The 18953-nt window shown below is 41.3% G+C and overlaps 1 protein-coding gene across 9 annotated transcripts in view; it reads left to right on the top strand.

Moving 5' to 3' along the window:
- tns1b (tensin 1b) overlaps positions 1–18953 on the top strand; it is a 115563-nt gene that overhangs the window by 1534 nt on the left and 95076 nt on the right. Inside the window, exon 1 of one of the 9 annotated variants that reach the window (XM_032567643.1) lies at positions 11738–11837. The exons of the other annotated variants lie outside the window; for them this stretch is intronic. Within the exon in view, the coding sequence (XP_032423534.1) occupies positions 11823–11837 (15 nt within the window). The 5' untranslated portion in view covers positions 11738–11822. Of the gene's footprint in view, positions 1–11737; positions 11838–18953 lie in introns of those variants that run through there. 9 annotated transcript variants of the gene reach the window in all.

Genomic DNA, 18953 nt, shown 5'->3' with positions numbered 1-18953 from the left:
CCGATTCAGCTCAGAGCTGCTGTTTCCGTCCGGTTTGCGGGAAACCCGGCTGACGTCCCAGCAGGGATCCGGAGTCTGCCTGGGTTTGGTGGGAATGCCGCTCCGACCGGCGCCGCCGTGTTTCAGCTTGTTTTGACGTGGAAACATAAATATGTGGATGTTTGCGTGACAGACGATATCTGATCAACAATTTATCCAAAAAACAACAAGAGAGACGAGCGAGTCCTGAACACATCAGGAGGAAAAGCTTTTGGCTGATTTTATTATAAATACACATCTAATCCCAGCAGGGATTATTGAGAAGAGTTGGAATAATTTTTCCTGTAGAAAATCTGCTGCCAGATTTCTCCTGAGACTCGATCCTTAAAGGGGCAGTATCCTGTGAAATGTTATTTTGTTAGTCCCTCATCATACACATACCTGGAGGGTTGCTTTGATTCTTTCATGCTTGTTTGAGAAATCCTTTGATCTCCATGGTAACCATAGAGGTTGCCATGGGACACATACAAAGCGCTGCCTGTCTCTTTAAGAACCTCCTACTCATTAAGAACAGGAGGTTCTTAAAGAGACAGAGACCCAATTTCAAATCACCAACTTTCATCTGAGCCGTCTTTCATGTATAGAGCATTTTATATCAACGTAAAATAACATAATTATTTAATTGTGCTATGAAATGATCCTATGTGCCTGGATTATACATAATACTGCCTCTTTTTGCCTGGTTTTTATTGAGTTCTCTTGTTTTTTTAAATCTCCTCTTGGCTGTTGGACTGTTTAATTAGTTTATCGTGAAACACTTGTATCTTTAAATACCATACACATACAGGTTTACTTACTTGCTTTACTAGAAGCTACCAAAGACTTATGAAAAAAAGAGTTTTTTCCTGCAAAAATGTCTGTAATGTTTTATAAAACGGAGTGATGGAGTGGTGGATGGAAGCAGCTGAAAGTCTATTTTCTCTACAGAAGTTTAAACGTTGCTCCACTCAGACTCTGCAGTTTTTTCTGAGTTTTACTGATTTTCAGAACAGAGAAGTATCGTAATTTCTGGACTATTTTAATGCACCTCAATATGTGCAATTCTGGAGCCAATCAGAAAATTCAACTGCAGGAGCCACCGTTCAACCCAAAGATGGCAGCACTGAGGCGGTTTAAGGAAAAAATATATCAGAATGGAGCAAATTTACACAAAAATGTCAGAATTTACAAAAAAACAAAGATGAAAAGGAAAAAATTATTTTAAAAAAAGTTAAATGTTGTTTTATGATATTTATACAATAAGGTTATTTCAGGTTGTTAATTTACTTCCTCCTCTTATAATTTATAAATAAACCCATTTACTGTTGCATTGTTCAGGATAAATAAATATTGAAGGTGGAAAAAACATTTCAGTTTAAATACGGGAGTGAAAACTTGAGTCACTGAGTTAAGCAAAAATTATTCAGAACTTTAGTTTAGATTTCTAATAAGAAATAAATTAACCTCTAAGTTTGTTTTCCTGGGTAAAATGAGACAGGTGCCTCTAAAAGTTAATAAAACAATGTAAAAAAGTTCTAAAAGTAATTCCTAATTTGCTTTTTATTTTTCAATAATCAATTTAAAAAAGCAGATTAGCTTCTCAGCTGTTTGTTTTTCTCCTGCTGCACATGATGGACACACACTATGTCTCCAACAATGCACAGGTTGTTTTAGTGTGTGTTGGTGTGTGTAGCATTCCTCAGTGTGTTTCCTTCAGAGCTGTGAAGCTGTGAGGGTCCTGCATGCCGACGAACAGCTGGCTGAGGCCAACGGCAGCAGAGCTGGACTCTGCAAACGGCTTTTAGATCAGATCAATAAATCTGGGTTTGCTGTTGGATTTTAAGGCTCTAAATGGAGCTAACAGATGATGCTAACAGTTGCATATTGTTTCTTGTTTCTGCTCCATAGTAAACTTGAGGGAGCCGCTCCCAGCTCAGAATAGCAGATAGAAACTCTGGTGTCAAATGTTGAGCAGCTGATCGTTCAAATAAAAAGCGATCGCTGATCGGAGGACAAGCTGCTGCTGCTGCTCGCTTCCTGTCTGAGCAAAATGGACAATAACTTTTATTTATGGAGGTTATTTATATCGCATCAGTCATTTTCTGAAGGAGGGTTGATGCTCGGCATTTAAATATCTGCTTGAGGTGATTAAAATGCACCAGGCTGGAGTTTTTATTGTATTGTTTCTTGTTTTACAGCCAGAAAGTGAAGTGAGAATCCAGTTGAATATTAATGGTCGAGCTGCATCCTGTTTAGATGGAGACTTAAACAATAAAAACAAACTTTCTGAAGGAAAACCTATAAAAATGTTTTACAGCTTAATTATTCTGTGTCATTGTATTATAACAACATTAAAACAATAAACTTGTCAAATGAAATCTTAAGACGACTGGATGGAACTGTAAATAAAATCCTGGAGAATTATTTCACCACCTCAACATTTTCTGGTTGTTTTATCATCAGATTCTGCTTGATTGGTCAAGATTGTGCAGAAATATATTTTATAAATCATAGAGGTGGATGGACGGTCTGAGGGATGAAACTGTGTCTGTGGCGCCGCCCTGCAGGTAAAAGTCCAAACAGTTCATGTCCAGCATGTGTGGGATCTGCAGAGATGTTATCTGCTCTTTTCCTGACCCTTGACCTTTCAATCAATCAGTTTGTTAGATTGATTGATTGATTGACAGTCATAAAAGTCGCCATGCAGTCACCGTTTGATCTGGACAGAACTTTTACTGTGTGAAAATGAAACTTGAGAACTTTGGAAACGATGCTAATGGGCGGAGCCAAGCTGCAGCACGCTGAACGCTTTGTTAAACCAAAATGGAGGATGACTTTAATGTCTCTGACTCGTAAAGAGGACTTTAGTAGATCATGAGGATCCGATAGATGGAAGATGGAATCATTTTCAATAATCGTTTAGAACTGAAAATTGATTTTGAATTGAGTCGTGCCTCAAATGTCAGAGCTTGGATCATGAGATGATTGAAGAGGCTCCGTCCTCCAGGACCCGAGCTCTGATTGGCTGGACCTGATGGACGCGCGTTACTGAACGGCTGAACGTACTTTGATAATCAGGAGTAACAGCCTGAAACACCTGAAGGTTCATGTGTTCATGTTTTCCATCAGTTTGAGTTTCCCACCGCGGTGTGAGGCGGCCGGCGGGCGGTTTGGGTTTTCCTGGGTTGAACATGAAGGTATGAAGTGAACTCGCAGTCACCTGCGGCCCTCGCTGCATTCCAGCGGATGTTTTACCGTTCGGGACACAGAGCTTCCTCTGTTAGCGTCCCTAGGAGGCCGGTGGTTCTCCTCGGCCCGGCGGCGCTGAGCGGCCGCGCGCCGCAGAACAACGCCGCCTCTGTTGGTCTGCTGGGGGGGGAGGGGCGATTCAGAGGTCAAGTTTAACCGACCTGGAGAAATGTTTCAGTTTTTGGTTTTAGATTTTTGATGTGTAGAAATGAGAGAAATAATTTCTCCAGATTAATAAAAACGCTTCATTAATGGCCACCGAACATCCCAGTGTTTTACACTGAAGAGTCACCATGAGGCCTGTCATAACAGTTGCAATAAATAATAATATTTTATTGTTGTTGCAATAAATAATATTGTCATTTTGAGACCATTTTATAATAATAATAATAATAATGATCACGTCTTCCTACAATCATAAAACAGCAGCTGATTTCAAAAACTCCAGACTCCCCCTAGTGGTTAGGAGGACTTCTATTTTGCATTTTTTTCCTGTGATTTTTTTTTCCAGTGATTTGCATTTCTTTTGTTTTTGTTTTTTCCTTTTGTTTGTCTGATTGCGCCTCTCTGTGAGATGCTGACCTCTTCAGCCAGCCAGTGTGTTTCAGCAAATGTACTTTGGCAGGAAAACTCAATGTTGTATTTTTATTCTTAAATTGAGTCTAAATACATTTTTAAAGAAGGATTCATATTATTTTTGTTGCCACTTGTGTGTTTATTCCAGATTTGATAAAGAAACTCGTTTTTTTCCCTTTTTAAACATACAGTATATTTACTTTCTTTTGACAGAAGGTTGACCTCCTCAGGTCAGACCTGTCCATGGTGGTGTGAAGGCTGTGTGAAGGCTGTGTGAAGGCTGTGTGAAGGTGGTATAAAGGTGGTGTGAAGGCTGTATGGAGGCTGTATGGAGGCTGTGTGAAGATGGTATAAAGGTGGTGTGAAGGCTGTGTGAAGGCTGTGTGAAGATGGTATAAAGGTGGTGTGAAGGCTGTATGGAGGCTGTGTGAAGGCTGTGAAGGTGGTATAAAGGTGGTGTGAAGGCTGTGTGAAGATGGTGTGAAGGCTGTATGAAGGTGGTATAAAGGTGGTGTGAAGGCTGTATGGAGGCTGTGTGAAGGCTGTGTGAAGGTGGTGTGAAGGCTGTATGGAGGCTGTGTGGAGACTGTGTGGAGGCTGTGTGAAGGCTGTGTGAAGGCTGTGTGAAGGTGGTATAAAGGTGGTGTGAAGGCTGTGTGGAGGCTGTGTGAAGATGGTGTGAAGGCTGTGTGGAGGCTGTGTGAAGGTGGTATAAAGGTGGTGTGAAGGCTGTGTGGAGGCTGTGTGAAGGCTGTGTGAAGGTGGTATAAAGGTGGTGTGAAGGCTGTGTGGACGCTGTGTGGAGGCTGTGTGAAGGCTGTGTGAAGATGGTGTGAAGGCTGTGTGAAGGCTGTGTGAAGGTGGTATAAAGGTGGTGTGAAGGCTGTGTGAAGATGGTGTGAAGACTGTGTGAAGATGGTGTGAAGGCTGTGTGGAGGCTGTGTGGAGGCTGTGTGAAGGCTGTGAAGGTGGTATAAAGGTGGTGTGAAGGCTGTGTGAAGGTGGTATAAAGGTGGTGTGAAGGCTGTGTGGACGCTGTGTGGAGGCTCTGTGAAGGCTGTGTGAAGATGGTGTGAAGGCTGTGTGAAGATGGTGTGAAGGCTGTATGGAGGCTGTGTGAAGGCAGTAAACCTTTGCTACGTTTAGATGAGATGAATGAATTCATCTCAGACCAACAAGAAGCGTCGACTCGATGAGTTTGGATTTGCTCTCGGAGTCAAACTCGGCTGTTTTGCATTCATGGGATCGGAGAATCCGATTAAGGATTATTTGTTTGGTCGAGTCGTTGATGCGGAACATGGTCCAGGAAGTCTGTGGAATCAGGAATAAAGACGCTTCATTGAGCTGCTTAAAGTGACTCTGATTCAGCAGGCTGGAGGTCAGATGATGGATTAAGGCATGAAGTGACTGTATGCTCACTTCAGTCACAGTGATGTCTGCTTTTTAAAATGTAAATCAGAAGCTTCCTCCAGCCGTGTAGCATCGCTGCTACATCACACTCTCTGTTTGGCCCTCTACCAGCGGCTCCTATGGCTTTTGTTCCTCTGAAAGTGGCCTTTATCCTCCAGTTTTGTTGATTTTTCTCCATGTGTGGGAGGAATTTTCTTGTCTTCTCTCTGATACTTGGCAGGGCGATGAAGCATTTGCTTTTGGCAACGTTGAAAAGCCCCCCAAAGACTCTCTCTGGGGGCTTTTGTAGCCTTTCAGTGCACTTCCCAGTGATGGACAGGCAGCTCCGCTTGCCCACATTTCATCCTTTTTCCTCCAAAATGTCCTTTGTTGATTTTTCGTGGTTCCCTTTTCTTCCTTTCAGGACTTTTTCAGGAAAAGTCGGATGCTCCGGGGCCGTGAGGGTAATTGCTGTCACGGTGGAGCAGAAGTTAGTCGGGCTCCCACGTCGCCCAATCATGTTTTCATCATCAGGAGAAGTTTTTTCTTTGGGTACGTAATAAATCTCCCCTCTGACATGCTACATTTATTCTGAATGCAGGCGCGAAGAAAGACCCCAGGATTTATTTTCCTCTCTTTACTTGAACACCAAGCCTTGTAACAAGCTGAGGCAGATCATTGTTGCTGCTTCGCCCTCACTGGTCCTGCAGAGGAGCGGTTTGCACACCAACACATTCCGATGCTGCAGAGGAATTCCAGAGGTATTCACACCGGAATGACTTCACTCCGCGTCTTACTGGACTGAGAGGGAAACTGTGGCTGCGCTAACACTAATATGCTAATCGTAAAGAGTAGTTCACTAATGCTAAAGCACTTCAAAACATCGTATTTAGCTGAAGTTGATGCTAAAGCGCTATAAAAATACTTTATGTAGCAGCAGATAATGCTAAAGTCCCATAAAAACATTTAGCAGAAGCTAATGCTAAACTGCTAACTTCAAAATAACCATGCGCTAAGGATGCATAGCATTTCATTGACACATGATGGCTACCAACATGGTTGAAATTGTTGCTTTGGCAGTATCTAATTACTATCGTGGTATAGTGCTTTAGCGTTAGCATGACTAATGTTTATGATTAGCACTATAGGGTTAGTACAATTAACGTTTTAGTTAGTGGTGTGTGGAAAATGTATTTATGGGAAGCTAAGTGTGCTAAACATTTTCAAAGTTAGCGCTAGATGAAGAATTAGCTCTGCTATTAGCACATTAGCGGATTAGCAGTGTTTCAGTCAATGTTTTTATGCATATTTTGAAGTAGTTTGAGAAAATTTAAAATAACTTTCTAAATTTTTCATAAAAGTTAAAAGTTTTTCTGCTTGACTGAGGTGATTTTTGGCTTTTCCAATAAAGAGTTATTGCTTAAAGCGAGAGATAAAAACTCAAGACGTTTGCTACATGCTAGTTTGCTACCTCTACTTCCTGTTTTCCAGTCGGTGTAGCGTTAACATCTGGTTGACTTGCTTCAAGCTAGCAGACAGAAACACGCCTAATTCACATTTCCATTTTCCCAGCATTTTAAAAGTTCACGTAACAATTGGACGAACACATAACTGCTAATGAAGGTAATAGATTCTCTGAGGCCAACATAATAATAATAATAATAATAATGATATTAATAATAATAATGATATTGTTCAGTCTGATGTACCGGCCTTTTACTTCTCCACAGAAACTGTTGATTTCCTAGGAAATAAAGTCTACAGCAGATAAATGCGTCTGTGTGACTGTAGCTGAGTCATTAGTTTCCTGACCCTGATCCCTGTCTGTCTGTCTGTCTGACAGCCTGTCTGTCTGTCTGTCTGGTGGTCTGTCGGCCTGACAGCCTGTCTGTCGGCCTGGTGGTCTGGTGGTCTGTCTGTCTGTCTGGTGGTCTGCCGGCCTGGTGGTCTGTCGTGACGTCAGCCTCCTCCCCTCCAGCCTGTGCAGTTCGTGTGTTTAACTCGCCAGGCGCCGCTCTGCCACGTTCAGCTGAAAACCGACTGATTCTTTCTGGGTTAAAGTTTCATGACTGGAATTTGTTGCGTCTGTTTTTCATTAGTTGGATGATTTAAAGTTGCTCAAACACTCATAAGTTCATCATGTTGTTGACATCAGAGCCTCCTCCCTTCAGGGTTTCATCTTCATGCAGCTTAATTTGTCCAGTGTGAAATATTCAGATATTTCACAGGGTTCTGGTTCTGGTTCTGGTTCTGGTCTCCATCACTTCTCCTCTTTTGGTCCAAATAATCACCTTTCAGTCTCGTCTTCATCATTCAGGCTGCTCTGCAGGAGTTAAGATCCTGTTTTCTCAGGACTTTTCCTGATTATTGGTGAGAAAACAGATGGAAATGTTTTAGTTTTTATTGATGTGCTTAAAGTGAATCACGTTTCTCTTGTTTGATGTCAGATGAAAAGAAACTCTAAAGATTCTTTCCCATTTTGGCTTTTTTATATTTTTTCCTTTTCTCCCCTTTTTTCCATTTTTCCATTTGTTTGTTTTATTTCCTATTTTTCTTCTTTTCTTTTTCAATTTTTTTGCTTTTTCTTTCTTGTTTTTTTGGTCTTTTGAATTTTTTAAAACTTTCTTTGTTTTTTTCCACTTTCTCCCTTTTTTCTTTTGCTTCATGTTTTTCTTCTTTCCCTCTTTTTTTATTAACACATTTTTTCTTTTAATCATTTTTGGTGATTATTTTACAGCCTTGTTTTTTGTTGTAATCATTTCTAGTGTTATATCAGGTTGATTCTCAGTAACGATCATTTTCCTGTCATGTTTTCAGTTGGTTTTAGGATAGATTATCTTCATCTGTTGGTGTTGAACTCAACCTGCTCAGCTCCTCGTTCTTCATCCATTAAACTCATCCGTCCTGTGCAGCTGCTGCTCTGTGATTGGCGGCTCTGCAGTGACTTTTCTAAACGATGTAAGGACAGAAAAGTATTTTCCAGCGCCGTGTCCCATCAGAGCAATGTGAGGAAACAGCCTGGATTTTGTTTTATTGTGAAAATATCTGGAAACGAGACAAAATGATTCAGTCTTTGTTTCATAACCAAGTGCAGCTCTGCCTCAGTCTTTCTGTCTCTTAATGACATATTTAAAAAAAAATGTATTATTTAATTTGGATAATAAAAGGTATATAATGCTGGAGAAGCTTTGGTTTAATGAAGAGACCAGCAGGTTTTTATCTCTGACCTCACAGTCTGGCAGAAACAATGGAGCAAACAGTTTAGATAAAGTGTTGGAACGAACGGAGCTCGTTACTTTAACAGAGCCGTTATCAGGAACAGCTTATCTGCACCTGATTTCTCCTTCTTTTCTCTTTTTCTCCTTCTTTTCCCCTGCTCTTCCTCTTTTCTGCCGTGTTCCTCGTCTGTTTGTCATTCGGTGTGTTTTTATTTTACTGCTGCTAATCCGTGGCGTGGCCATGCCTGAAACACAAGTGCAGATTAAAATTAGACCGTGAGATTAGAGTTTGGCATGTCGGTGTTTCTGTGGAGCCAACGGAGCCGGGAACACACAGCCGCTCCAGATACTTTAATTAGGACATGAAGAGGATATTTATAACTTTTTACCAGGAGTTTAACTCTTTAAACTTTGAGTTGAATTAAACCGTGATTCGATAAAGTGCATAACTTTGTTTGGTCTGTCGTATGCCGGGAACAGCTGCATTTTAGAGGATGAATGCAGATCGTCATGGTAACTGATTATGAATGTAGAGCTGCAGCTAATAATTATTTTAAATAAATTATTCTGTCGATTAATCAATTCAAAAATAAATTGCCATATTCTGCAGATTTCAGGAGGAAAATCCTGCTGGAGGTCAAATATTTCCTGAAACAAAACCTGAAGAGTCTGGATGAACCAACAGCAGCAGCAGAGCGTTTTGTTCGGCCTTTATTTGGCCTCAGATCCTCCAGCAGCAGCTTTTGCTTCCAGTTCGGTCCGGTCAGTCTGGGAGTCCGCTCCGTCTTTTCCTGCCTCCTGCAGTCAGAAACCGAACCGCTGCAGCTCTTTCATCAGGAAGGAGGAAACAAACGTCAGGCTGTTTGTTTGGCGTCTGGGTGGGTCTGTGTCCGTCCCGTCCAACGAGACACAGACAGACAGAGACACAGACAGACAGACAGACAGAGACACAGACAGACAGACAGGACAGAGACACAGACAGACAGACAGACAGAGACACAGACAGACAGACAGAGACACAGACAGACAGAGAGACAGACAGACAGAGAGACAGACAGACAGACAGACAGACAGACAGACAGAGACACAGACAGACAGAGAGACAGAGACACAGACAGACAGACAGACAGAGACACAGACAGACAGACAGAGACACAGACAGACAGAGAGACAGACAGACAGACAGACAGACAGACAGACAGACAGACAGACAGGACAGTCCTCGGTCCATCGGCGTCTCAAAGTGACAGTAAAGTGGATTTTCCAGACGCCTCATTCTGACCTCCTGTCTCCTGAACACAGAGCCACTGGGCTGGAAGAGAAAAGCAGTTGTTTCGTTACCTTGGAAACGGTTTCAGTGGATCTGATTTCCCTCTTGGTGCCAGATGTTGACAGATGTGCAGGAGCTCATCTGTCTGTCCAAGAACGTGGCAGCAAGAAGTTTTTGAACAAAAGTGATTGTTTTTGATTAATTGATCACAGAATCTGAAATGTAATCATAATATTGGCTGAATAAAGACACAAATCACCAGAACAACGATTTTAAAATGTTGAGAAAAAGACGTTTTACTGAGAAAAAAGCTCCTAATCAGGACCTGACAGCTTCTTCTTTCTTCTTAATAAACTCAATCTTTTCAAACTCCTTTCAAATTACATCAGATATTGAACCATCGCCATGGTTACGGTGGCGCTGATCGGTGGGTTCCTCAGCATCACCACTCACAGACCTCAGACCGGCGGCCATCTTGTTTCAACCATTCAAACCAGCTGTACAAGTTGAGGGTCATGACCTTTGACCTTCTAACTGAAGGCTGTAGAGACAGAGATGAAACTCTGGTGTTGAGCTGAAACGATTAATCGGATTAATTGTGAAGAAGCGATTTTTGCAATAACCGGCTAATTTAGTAATCGATTAATTGTTAACTGGAATACACAGACACAGTCAGAGCGTTAACAAAACAAAACTACAAAACATATACAGGAAAAAATGATCAAGGAATTGAATTATTGACATCTCTTAATGTATTTCTAGCCATATTAATCATTTGAAACAAATAAATGTATTTTTTCTCTCTTAAGGCTCCTGGATTCACCTGTTTGGTTTTGTTTTTTTTCTCCATGTCTGCATCGGATCATGTGTTAAATTAGTCAGAACATGTGAGAACCAGAGCGTGTGCAGCGTTAGATCTGATCTTTATTCACAGACTTCATGACTAATTTAGTCTGCTTATCAGGTATCAGTTATTTCTGTAAGAACAGCAGCTGCTTCCACCGCTGCTTGTAACCGAAACTCAGAGCCTGCAGTGTCTGAAGTGACCAGCAGGGGGCAGTGAGCGCTCTGAGCTCACAGAAAGCTCCTGTTTCTGGAGGCTTTCTGAGGAATGAATCCTGGATGTTTCACTTCAGGTTTTCAGATTGTTCAGGATCCATGAACACAAACCGCCTCCGTCAGCTCTTAGCTGCTCCTTCCTCTCTACAAACCGCCTCATGTCCGCCTGCGTTCCCCCTCTGGTTCTTATCTTGGTGATCAGATCGTATAGTAAATATCGTGGTAAATATGTCGGATGGTAAATATCCAGTTTCTGTGTGCAGAACAGAAACATGGCCACCATTTTGTCAGCCAGAGAAGAAGACGCCTCCTCTGCGTCTGAAACCTCTGTGAGTCATGTTGAGACTGCGGCCATGTTGATGTCCCATGGATCCAACATGGCTTCCATTAACCGTCCCTCTGAAGCCAGAGGGACGTCCTTGACCTTTGACCTCCCTGTACAGAGCGTTGCTTTGTTTGTCTGCAGCCAGGAGGCTTATTTTAATGACTTAATAATAAAAATAGAAGTTTGAAGACGGTTTAAAGTTTGTTTTCTGATGGAAAAGTTGCAACAAAGAAAAAATGTTGGAAACATTTGAATCTGCATCAGGCTGTTTCCAGTCTGGACTTAAAAAAACTGAGAAAACACAAGAAGTGCTGTTTCTGACTGATTTTTTCCTGTTAGCAAACCATGAGGATAATGACTGGATGTAAATGTTTTGGAGTCTGAACTTGATAAAATGCTATTTCTACCATTTAACGGTTTGGACCTGCTGTCGTCTGGACCAACCTGTCGGACTTCTCTGGGTTCGTTTGGAGCAGATAAGAGAAAACAATCGACTCCGGTTGTTCCCACTTTCCATGCAGTGATCTCTTGACTCCAGCTTTCCACGTCGCTCACGTGTTTCCTTCTGCACCGCTGGAACAATGCAGCTCAGGAAGCTGGTGGAACGGAGCCAGACTGCTGGGCTGGCGCTGGTCAGTGCGTCCCAACGCTCCCAGTCCATCGGCTCTGGATCTGTGGAGGGAATAACGGCTCCTGGTTCTTCAGACCCAACTCAGCGATGTCCCTCTGGCTGGTGAGTCTGTCAGGGGTCAGGGGTCAAACCCGACAACACAGCGTCAGGACTGATGCTTTGGATTGTTTTGAAACTGCTTTTAGCAACGAGCATAAAAGATTTCTGGAATCGTTTTTCTTTGCATTTAATCAAGAGCCTCCAAGAAAACAGGAAAAAGTTAGAAATTAACAATAATTTTGGTTATTTAGTTTGTCATGAGAAGCAAAGAAATTCAAAAGTTTATGTTTCAAAGTCAAATTTTCACTGTTATTCATTAATTTGTAATTGTCACAGATCCAAACTAAATATTCAGAGCTAAATATTTAGTCAGCAAACTATATATTTAGATGGGGGCTAAATAATTAGTTAGTAAGTTAGTTACTTAGTTTGAGGGTAAATATTTAGTTGATATGCTTTTCAGTTATCAAGCCAGATATATATCGTTTGGATAAATATTTAGTTGGAGGGTAAATAAATTTCTAGTTTTAGCTTCAAACTAGAAATTTAGTTTGAATCTAAATAAACTAAACATTTAGTTTGAAGCTAATTGTTTAGTTTGAAGTTTGAAATGAATGAATATTGAGAAAACAGTTGGACTTCAGTCGAGTTTTCAGATGGACGGTTCTGATGTTCTGGTTCTGATGGCCGTTTTTATGGATGTTTTCTGACTGGATTGCCTGACGGAGTCGGTTCCCGTTCACCCGATGATGTCGCCACCTGCAGACTCGCGTTCTGACAGCGTGACTGGTCACTTCCTGTTCTGAGGGGAACAATGACCCGTGACCCGGTGACCTCTGGTCTAACCAGGCTGAGCGCTCAGCCGGCCCGGTGTGACCCGGCCGAAACCGACCCATTGTTTGTCCTGCAGAGAACAGGAAGACAACAGTTTGGTTCCTTGTCTGTTTGCCAGGATTGTTTCAGTTCAGGAGCTGAGCAGTAACTGGTTACATTCACTGCAGTAACTGGTTACATTGACTGCAGTAACTGGTTACATTCACTGCAGTAACTGGTTACATTCACTGTAGTAACTGGTTACATTCACTGCAGTAACTGGTTACATTGACTGTAGTAACTGGTTACATTGACTGTAGTAACTGGTTACATTCACTGTAGTAACTGGTTACATTCACTGTAGTAACAGGTTACATTCACTGCAGTAACTGGTTACATTCACTGCAGTAACTGGTTACATTGACTGCAGTAACTGGTTACATTCACTGTAGTAACTGGTTACATTCACTGTAGTAACTGGTTACATTGACTGCAGTAACTGGTTACATTCACTGCAGTAACTGGTTACATTGACTGCAGTAACTGGTTACATTGACTGCAGTAACTGGTTACATTGACTGCAGTAACTGGTTACATTGACTGCAGTAACTGGTTACATTCACTGTAGTAAGAGAAATTAACCCTTGGTTGGCTGAGAGAAGCTGCTGTTGTTAGCGGATGTTAGCGGAAGTTAGCAGTTGTTATCGGATGTTAGCGGATGTAGCTGTACATCAGATTTACTGCCACACCCAAAGCGAGTTCATTCTAAGGTTCTAGCTAGCGATGAACTGATCTGATCTGTATTGGTCCCGATGTCGACAATAATTTGGATATCTGTGACGATCTATTCAGTCTAGTTCTATGCTTTATTATTTATTTTACTTTATTTTTAGAATTCCAGATTAAACTTTCTGAACCATTTGAAAGAAGATATGTTTGTGCAGTTAAATTTTGTTAATTTGTTTCTTTATTTATTTTACATTGGCTGTTTTTCTCCTGATTCCACTGACTGAATAAATTATATTTGTTTTTACATGTTTGGCCAAACTTAGAAAACTATATTTAATTGCTCTGTAATGTTACCAAATTAATTTAGTTCATTTTTGTCTGTATTTGAAAAAAAAGGAAACGTTTTAAATCAGTTCGGTTGTTTTTCTGTATCGACCGATACTCAGATATCGGTATCGGTATCGGAAGTGAAAAACTGGATCGGTGCATCTATAGTTCCAGCTCTGAAATCTTGTATGTAAAAAATATTTTAAAATTACACATATTAAATCTTTTCTCAGAACCTTGAACGGTTGGTTGTGGGTTCGGTGAGAAAGCGGTTCTGTATCATTTGTTCTGGTTCCATCAGGCGGGTTGGACCGATTCCAGATTAAAACGCTCCTTCGTTTCCCCGCGCCGTCGTTTCTACATTAAACTGCAGACGCCCCTCTGCCCCCCCAGCCTTTTCCCATCATTCTAAGTGCCTGGCTCCATACCAGGCGGTTCTGCCCGACCCAACCCGCCCCGCCCATTTCTGTCCTTAATGTCGCTGCATCCAGAGACGGAAGGCTTGTTGGATGGAGGGATGGCGCAGGAGAAGAGACGTGATTTTGCTTTAATTGGACAGAAAGTGTCCTGTTTTCGTCCCCGGTGAGACGAGCAGAGCCGGACGGGTCCAGGACGGGTCCAGGACAGGATGGGAGGAGTTCACTGGTGCCTCCACATTGTCTTCAGTTGGGCGAAATTGTTCTTCTTCTGCATCTTTCCGTTTTGGAAGCTGAGGAGCGGCAGCAGCCAGGTACAGCGGTGCAGCACTGAGAGGCTGAAGGACGGCTGCCGGAAATGATTTCGGTTTTTATCCTCAGTTTGTTCAGATTTCTGGTTTCTAAAAGCAGCTGGAAAACACCGAGCCTCTCACTGGAGAACAGTTGCTTCTCTGAGGTCATTGCTAACGTCTTTCCACCCTGATGCTGTGCTGACACACACACACACACACACAGACACACACATGCACACACACGTATGCAGACTTTACTGGACATCTGCCTGGAGTATTAGGAGTAATGATGCCATGTTAACTTCCTGTCTTGTTCTTGCTGAATATTGTGAGATTTTTGCTCATTTTGAGTTTCTGCATCTTAAAAATTCAGGAAATATCGTCTACTAAATATCTCATCCAAGCAGTTGCTGCTGTAGCAGTCAGCAACTCAGTGTTTCAGCTGTTTTTCAGTTTTCTGGAAGTTTGTTCCAGATTTGTGGTGCATAGAAGCTGAATGCTGCGTCTCCAGGTTTGGTTCTGCTCTGCGTCAGAACCAGAACCAGATGACCTGAGAGGTCTGGAAGGTTGCTATGACAACAGCAGGTCCTGGAAATGTTCTTCAGCTGATGGAGGGCCGACTCTATGTGAAGGTTAACGTCAGAGTTCAGCCTGATCTCTAGTTTCCAGCTCTAGATTTATTTCTTAGCTAGGCTACTTAGCAGAAGCAGAAGCTAATGCTAAATCAATACTTTCACTATTATGCCTGCCCTTAAGCAACGATTTAATTTTGACATAAACATGTTCTATAACACCTTTAGTTACTGTGTTTATGTCTATATCTGGCTCTCTGCTGTCTGTCTTTTGTTTTTTTCTTGTATGAAATGATTATTGAGAAAAAAAGAGAGAAAACTTGAGAGGAAGCAGAACTGCTGTGTCCATATCACCTTCAAAATAAGAGCATGAATATTTGAAGTCGATAACCAAAACTTCAACTCGAATTTTGATGTTCATTCATCTGAAAGTTTACAAAACAGCCAAATAAATTAGCTCTTTAGAAACTATATGGAAAAATGTATCTGAAGTTAAGTTGGCTAAAGCGCTAAGAGATTAGCAGATTAGCAGATTAGTGTATTAGCGAAATTGCTATGGAGTATTACACAGAGGAAGATGAGACACCAGAACCAAGGATGATGCAGGAATTCAATCAAAGGAGCCACAACCAAACATTACATAAAAGTGAACATAATTCACAGAAACCAAATATTTCTCTTTAAAACATCCTTTGTATTGATTTGATATATTTGTGAGTCATAATAATCAACATTACAAGAAATTACGGCTTGAAACATTTCAGTCTATGTCCCTGATTTCAGAAAGGGAAATTTGTATATTATATCCATCCACTTCACAAAGAATATTTAACGTTTCTCCTGTTTGTAGTTTCCTGCTCTGGTTGGTTTCCTTCATGCTGTGGCTGCAGGCGGCCTGTAGGGGGCGGCGTTGAGCTCTGTGCTGATTGGCTGCAGCTCCTTCAGAGGACAGAGAAACGTTTCAGCACATGTGAGCTGAGGGGGGCATTGTTTCAGCCGAGGGGAGTCAGAGCGGGGCAGGGTGTGTCCCTGGTGGGGGGGGGTTCTTCCTCTCTGTGTCAACAACCCCCCCAGCCCCCACCCAACCCATGTGAGGACACGCCCCCCTCTGTCATCACTGCTTCCTGTTTCTGCTGCTCTCTGGGCTCATTTTGCCTCGTGGCCACCAGAGGGCGCTGCAGGTACAGCTGGGAACAGCCTGAGGTCCTGCTGAGCTCGTCTTCATCATCTTCCTCTTCATGACGACCTCCAGATTCTGTCCGTCACCATGGTAACTAAAGCTGGTACCAAGGCCTGCTGGGAAATAAAGATTCTCCATGAGGATCATCAGCAGAAAGAAATCTGAAATGTTCTGGTAGACGGCTTTGTTCATTTATCTCTGTTGGTTATTTTTCTTCCACTCAATTTTCCATTAGAATTGGAGTCCTGCTACTGCTTTCTAACTCTCTCTCAACCTGTTTACCTGTTTCTCTCCTAGATGAAGCCACTAAAGGAGCTGTTACTACCATTGACTTTTTACAGTAACAGTAGTTATGGTTTCATCCTGATCAAACTTTTAAAATGTCGTAAAAATGCCAAGTTTCTGTGTTTCCATGAACTGGTTCAGAGAATCAAACCGGCTTCATAAAGCATGATGTCATCATGTTGACGCTACGCATGGCTGGAATAAACAGGAAGTAGAAGATGCTAACTAGCATGTAGCTCGAGGTTTGGTGCCTCTGGTCAGGCACAGAGCCACCAGTGGATGGCAGCGTTGAGTCATTAGAACATGTTTTCATCTCCACTTTAACTCTTCATTGTTTAAGAAAAGACAAAAAAACGAGCGTAAAACTTTTTTTGCAAAATTGAGAAATTTATTCTGAATTTTGCCGTTTCTGTTAAGCTTTTCTAATGCGATACTTTGTAAAAAGTCAACGGAGTCACAGCTTTATGAAGTTCTCTTGGTTCAGTTCTTCTGTTTCCTCAAACCTCCAGTCGACTGGCAGATGGCTTCTGGTTCTGGTTCTGGTTCAGGTTCTGGTTCTGGTTCTGCTGGAGGTTTCTTCCTGTTAACGGGGAGTTTTTTCTCTCCACTGTCACCACATGCGGTGCAGGAACAGGTTACCGATCAGCTGGTTGGTTCCAGTTATCGGAATCTGTTTTCATTTTATTTTATTTTACTGTACATCAGTGGTTTATGGCAAGCCATTTTAACATAAAATCAGCTTCAGTGCACTTTTATTCCAGAAATCTGAAACTGGTTTATAGACAGACATATTAGTTTATTAATATAATTAATAATCTAATTACATTCTAACTAGTCTTTAGTAATTAGACAGAGGCTTTTACAAATTCGCTGTAACACAGACTGCTACAGGAGATCTTTCCTGCAAACAGCCATCAGCTACAATAACTCTTTGAATTAATGAGTTAAAACAACACTGAATTTCTCTTTGGGAATCAATACAGTATTTTTCAATTGAATTGATATTAAATAAATTATGCCAGATTTATCATTAAGTTGTCTTTAATTATAAATATCTGTAATGAATTACTGACTTTCTGAAACATTTTCCAGGTATTAGCAACTAAATTATAACTAGTCATGAAGTAAATTTAAGAAGTTTTTTTTACTTATAATATTTCTAATTAAAGATGTATTAAAGATATAAGATTCAACTTTTGCAGAGATTTTGAGCAAATTATGACTCAGCAAAACTAAATTAGTGATTTCTACAACTGTTAGTTTGACTCCAAATGAATTAGAGATATAATGAAGTTTTAAAAAAATCCAGATTACTTTTTTATTTCAGATATTTCTATCAACATTTTGACCAGTCAGAATGACGTCACTGATACTTTGAATAATTATTCTGTCAGGTTGTCGTTTCTCTGAGCTTCATGCTAATGAGATTAGCTCATTAGCACCTGGATGCTAACTCTTCAGTTTCAGCTTTTATTTTGATTTAACTTCAGCATCAAAGTTGAATTTGATTTAATTTCAGAGCCTCGTTTTGAAAGATGCCAGGTCTGAAGACGGAGTGGACTTTCTTTTTAGCCGGGCGTCTCAGTGTGGAGGAAATGCCAGCAGATTAACGCTGTGTGTGTGTGTGTGGGGGGGGGGGGGTGCGTGTGTTTCTGGGTGTGTCTGACTCTGTGTGTTTGAACAGTGTGTGAGAAACTGGCAGACCTGAATACAACACAGCAGCTAATTGTGAGCCTGAGTGGGTGTGTGTTTACGGGTGTGTGTTTATGGCGACGGAGGGTGTGTGTTTACGGCGACGGAGGGTGTGTGTTTACGGGTGTGTGTTTATGGCAACGGAGGGTGTGTGTTTGTTTGTGTTGCGTCATCAGGAGCTTCCAGTCCAGATCCGAACACCGGGCATGCTGGGAAAACCTCCGACTGGATGGAGAACATCTGAGAACGTCAGTCTAACTCAGATTAACTATTGATCACTTTTCTCATTTTTCATCTTAGAAACAATAACTTTTATGTAATTTATGAACAACCTGAACTGAAGTAAAAAAAACAACAACTTTTTTTTTACAAATAAAATCTGAAAAGTGCGGCGTGCATCAACCTCCTCTGGTCTTCTAGTTTAGGTTCCACCTATTTTGAAGAGAGCTTAGTCTGGACTTTGACTAGGCCATTCTAGCCCATAAATCAGCTTTGATCTGAACCATAACATCTCAACTCTTCTTCTGCTGATTTAACTCCGTCCTTCCACAGCATGGTGCTGCCACCACCATGTCTTCTTCTCTTTAGATTCTCACACCTTTTGTTTTACATAATATTTTATAGAATTTATTTTCTGTATTGGTTTTGCTGAAATTTGTAAGAAAGAAATTAAAGTTTTTGACCAGATTTACATTTGAAGCAGTAGTGTATGTAAACTTATGGACCGGACTGGATGAGAATCTGATTTTCCTTCCTGCACATATTTGATGATGCTACTTGTGTTTTTCTATCCTGCATTTGTTTTGTTGAAAGTTTTAATCGCTCTAAATTAAAGAAAGAAAAGTTTTTTGTTTTTAATGCAGATTTTCCAA

Source organism: Xiphophorus hellerii, chromosome 7, assembly GCF_003331165.1.
Source record: "Xiphophorus hellerii strain 12219 chromosome 7, Xiphophorus_hellerii-4.1, whole genome shotgun sequence".
Taxonomy (NCBI): Eukaryota; Metazoa; Chordata; class Actinopteri; order Cyprinodontiformes; family Poeciliidae; genus Xiphophorus; species Xiphophorus hellerii.
The sequence above is the reverse complement of the archived record's forward strand: the minus strand, read 5'-3'. Positions and strand labels throughout refer to the sequence as shown.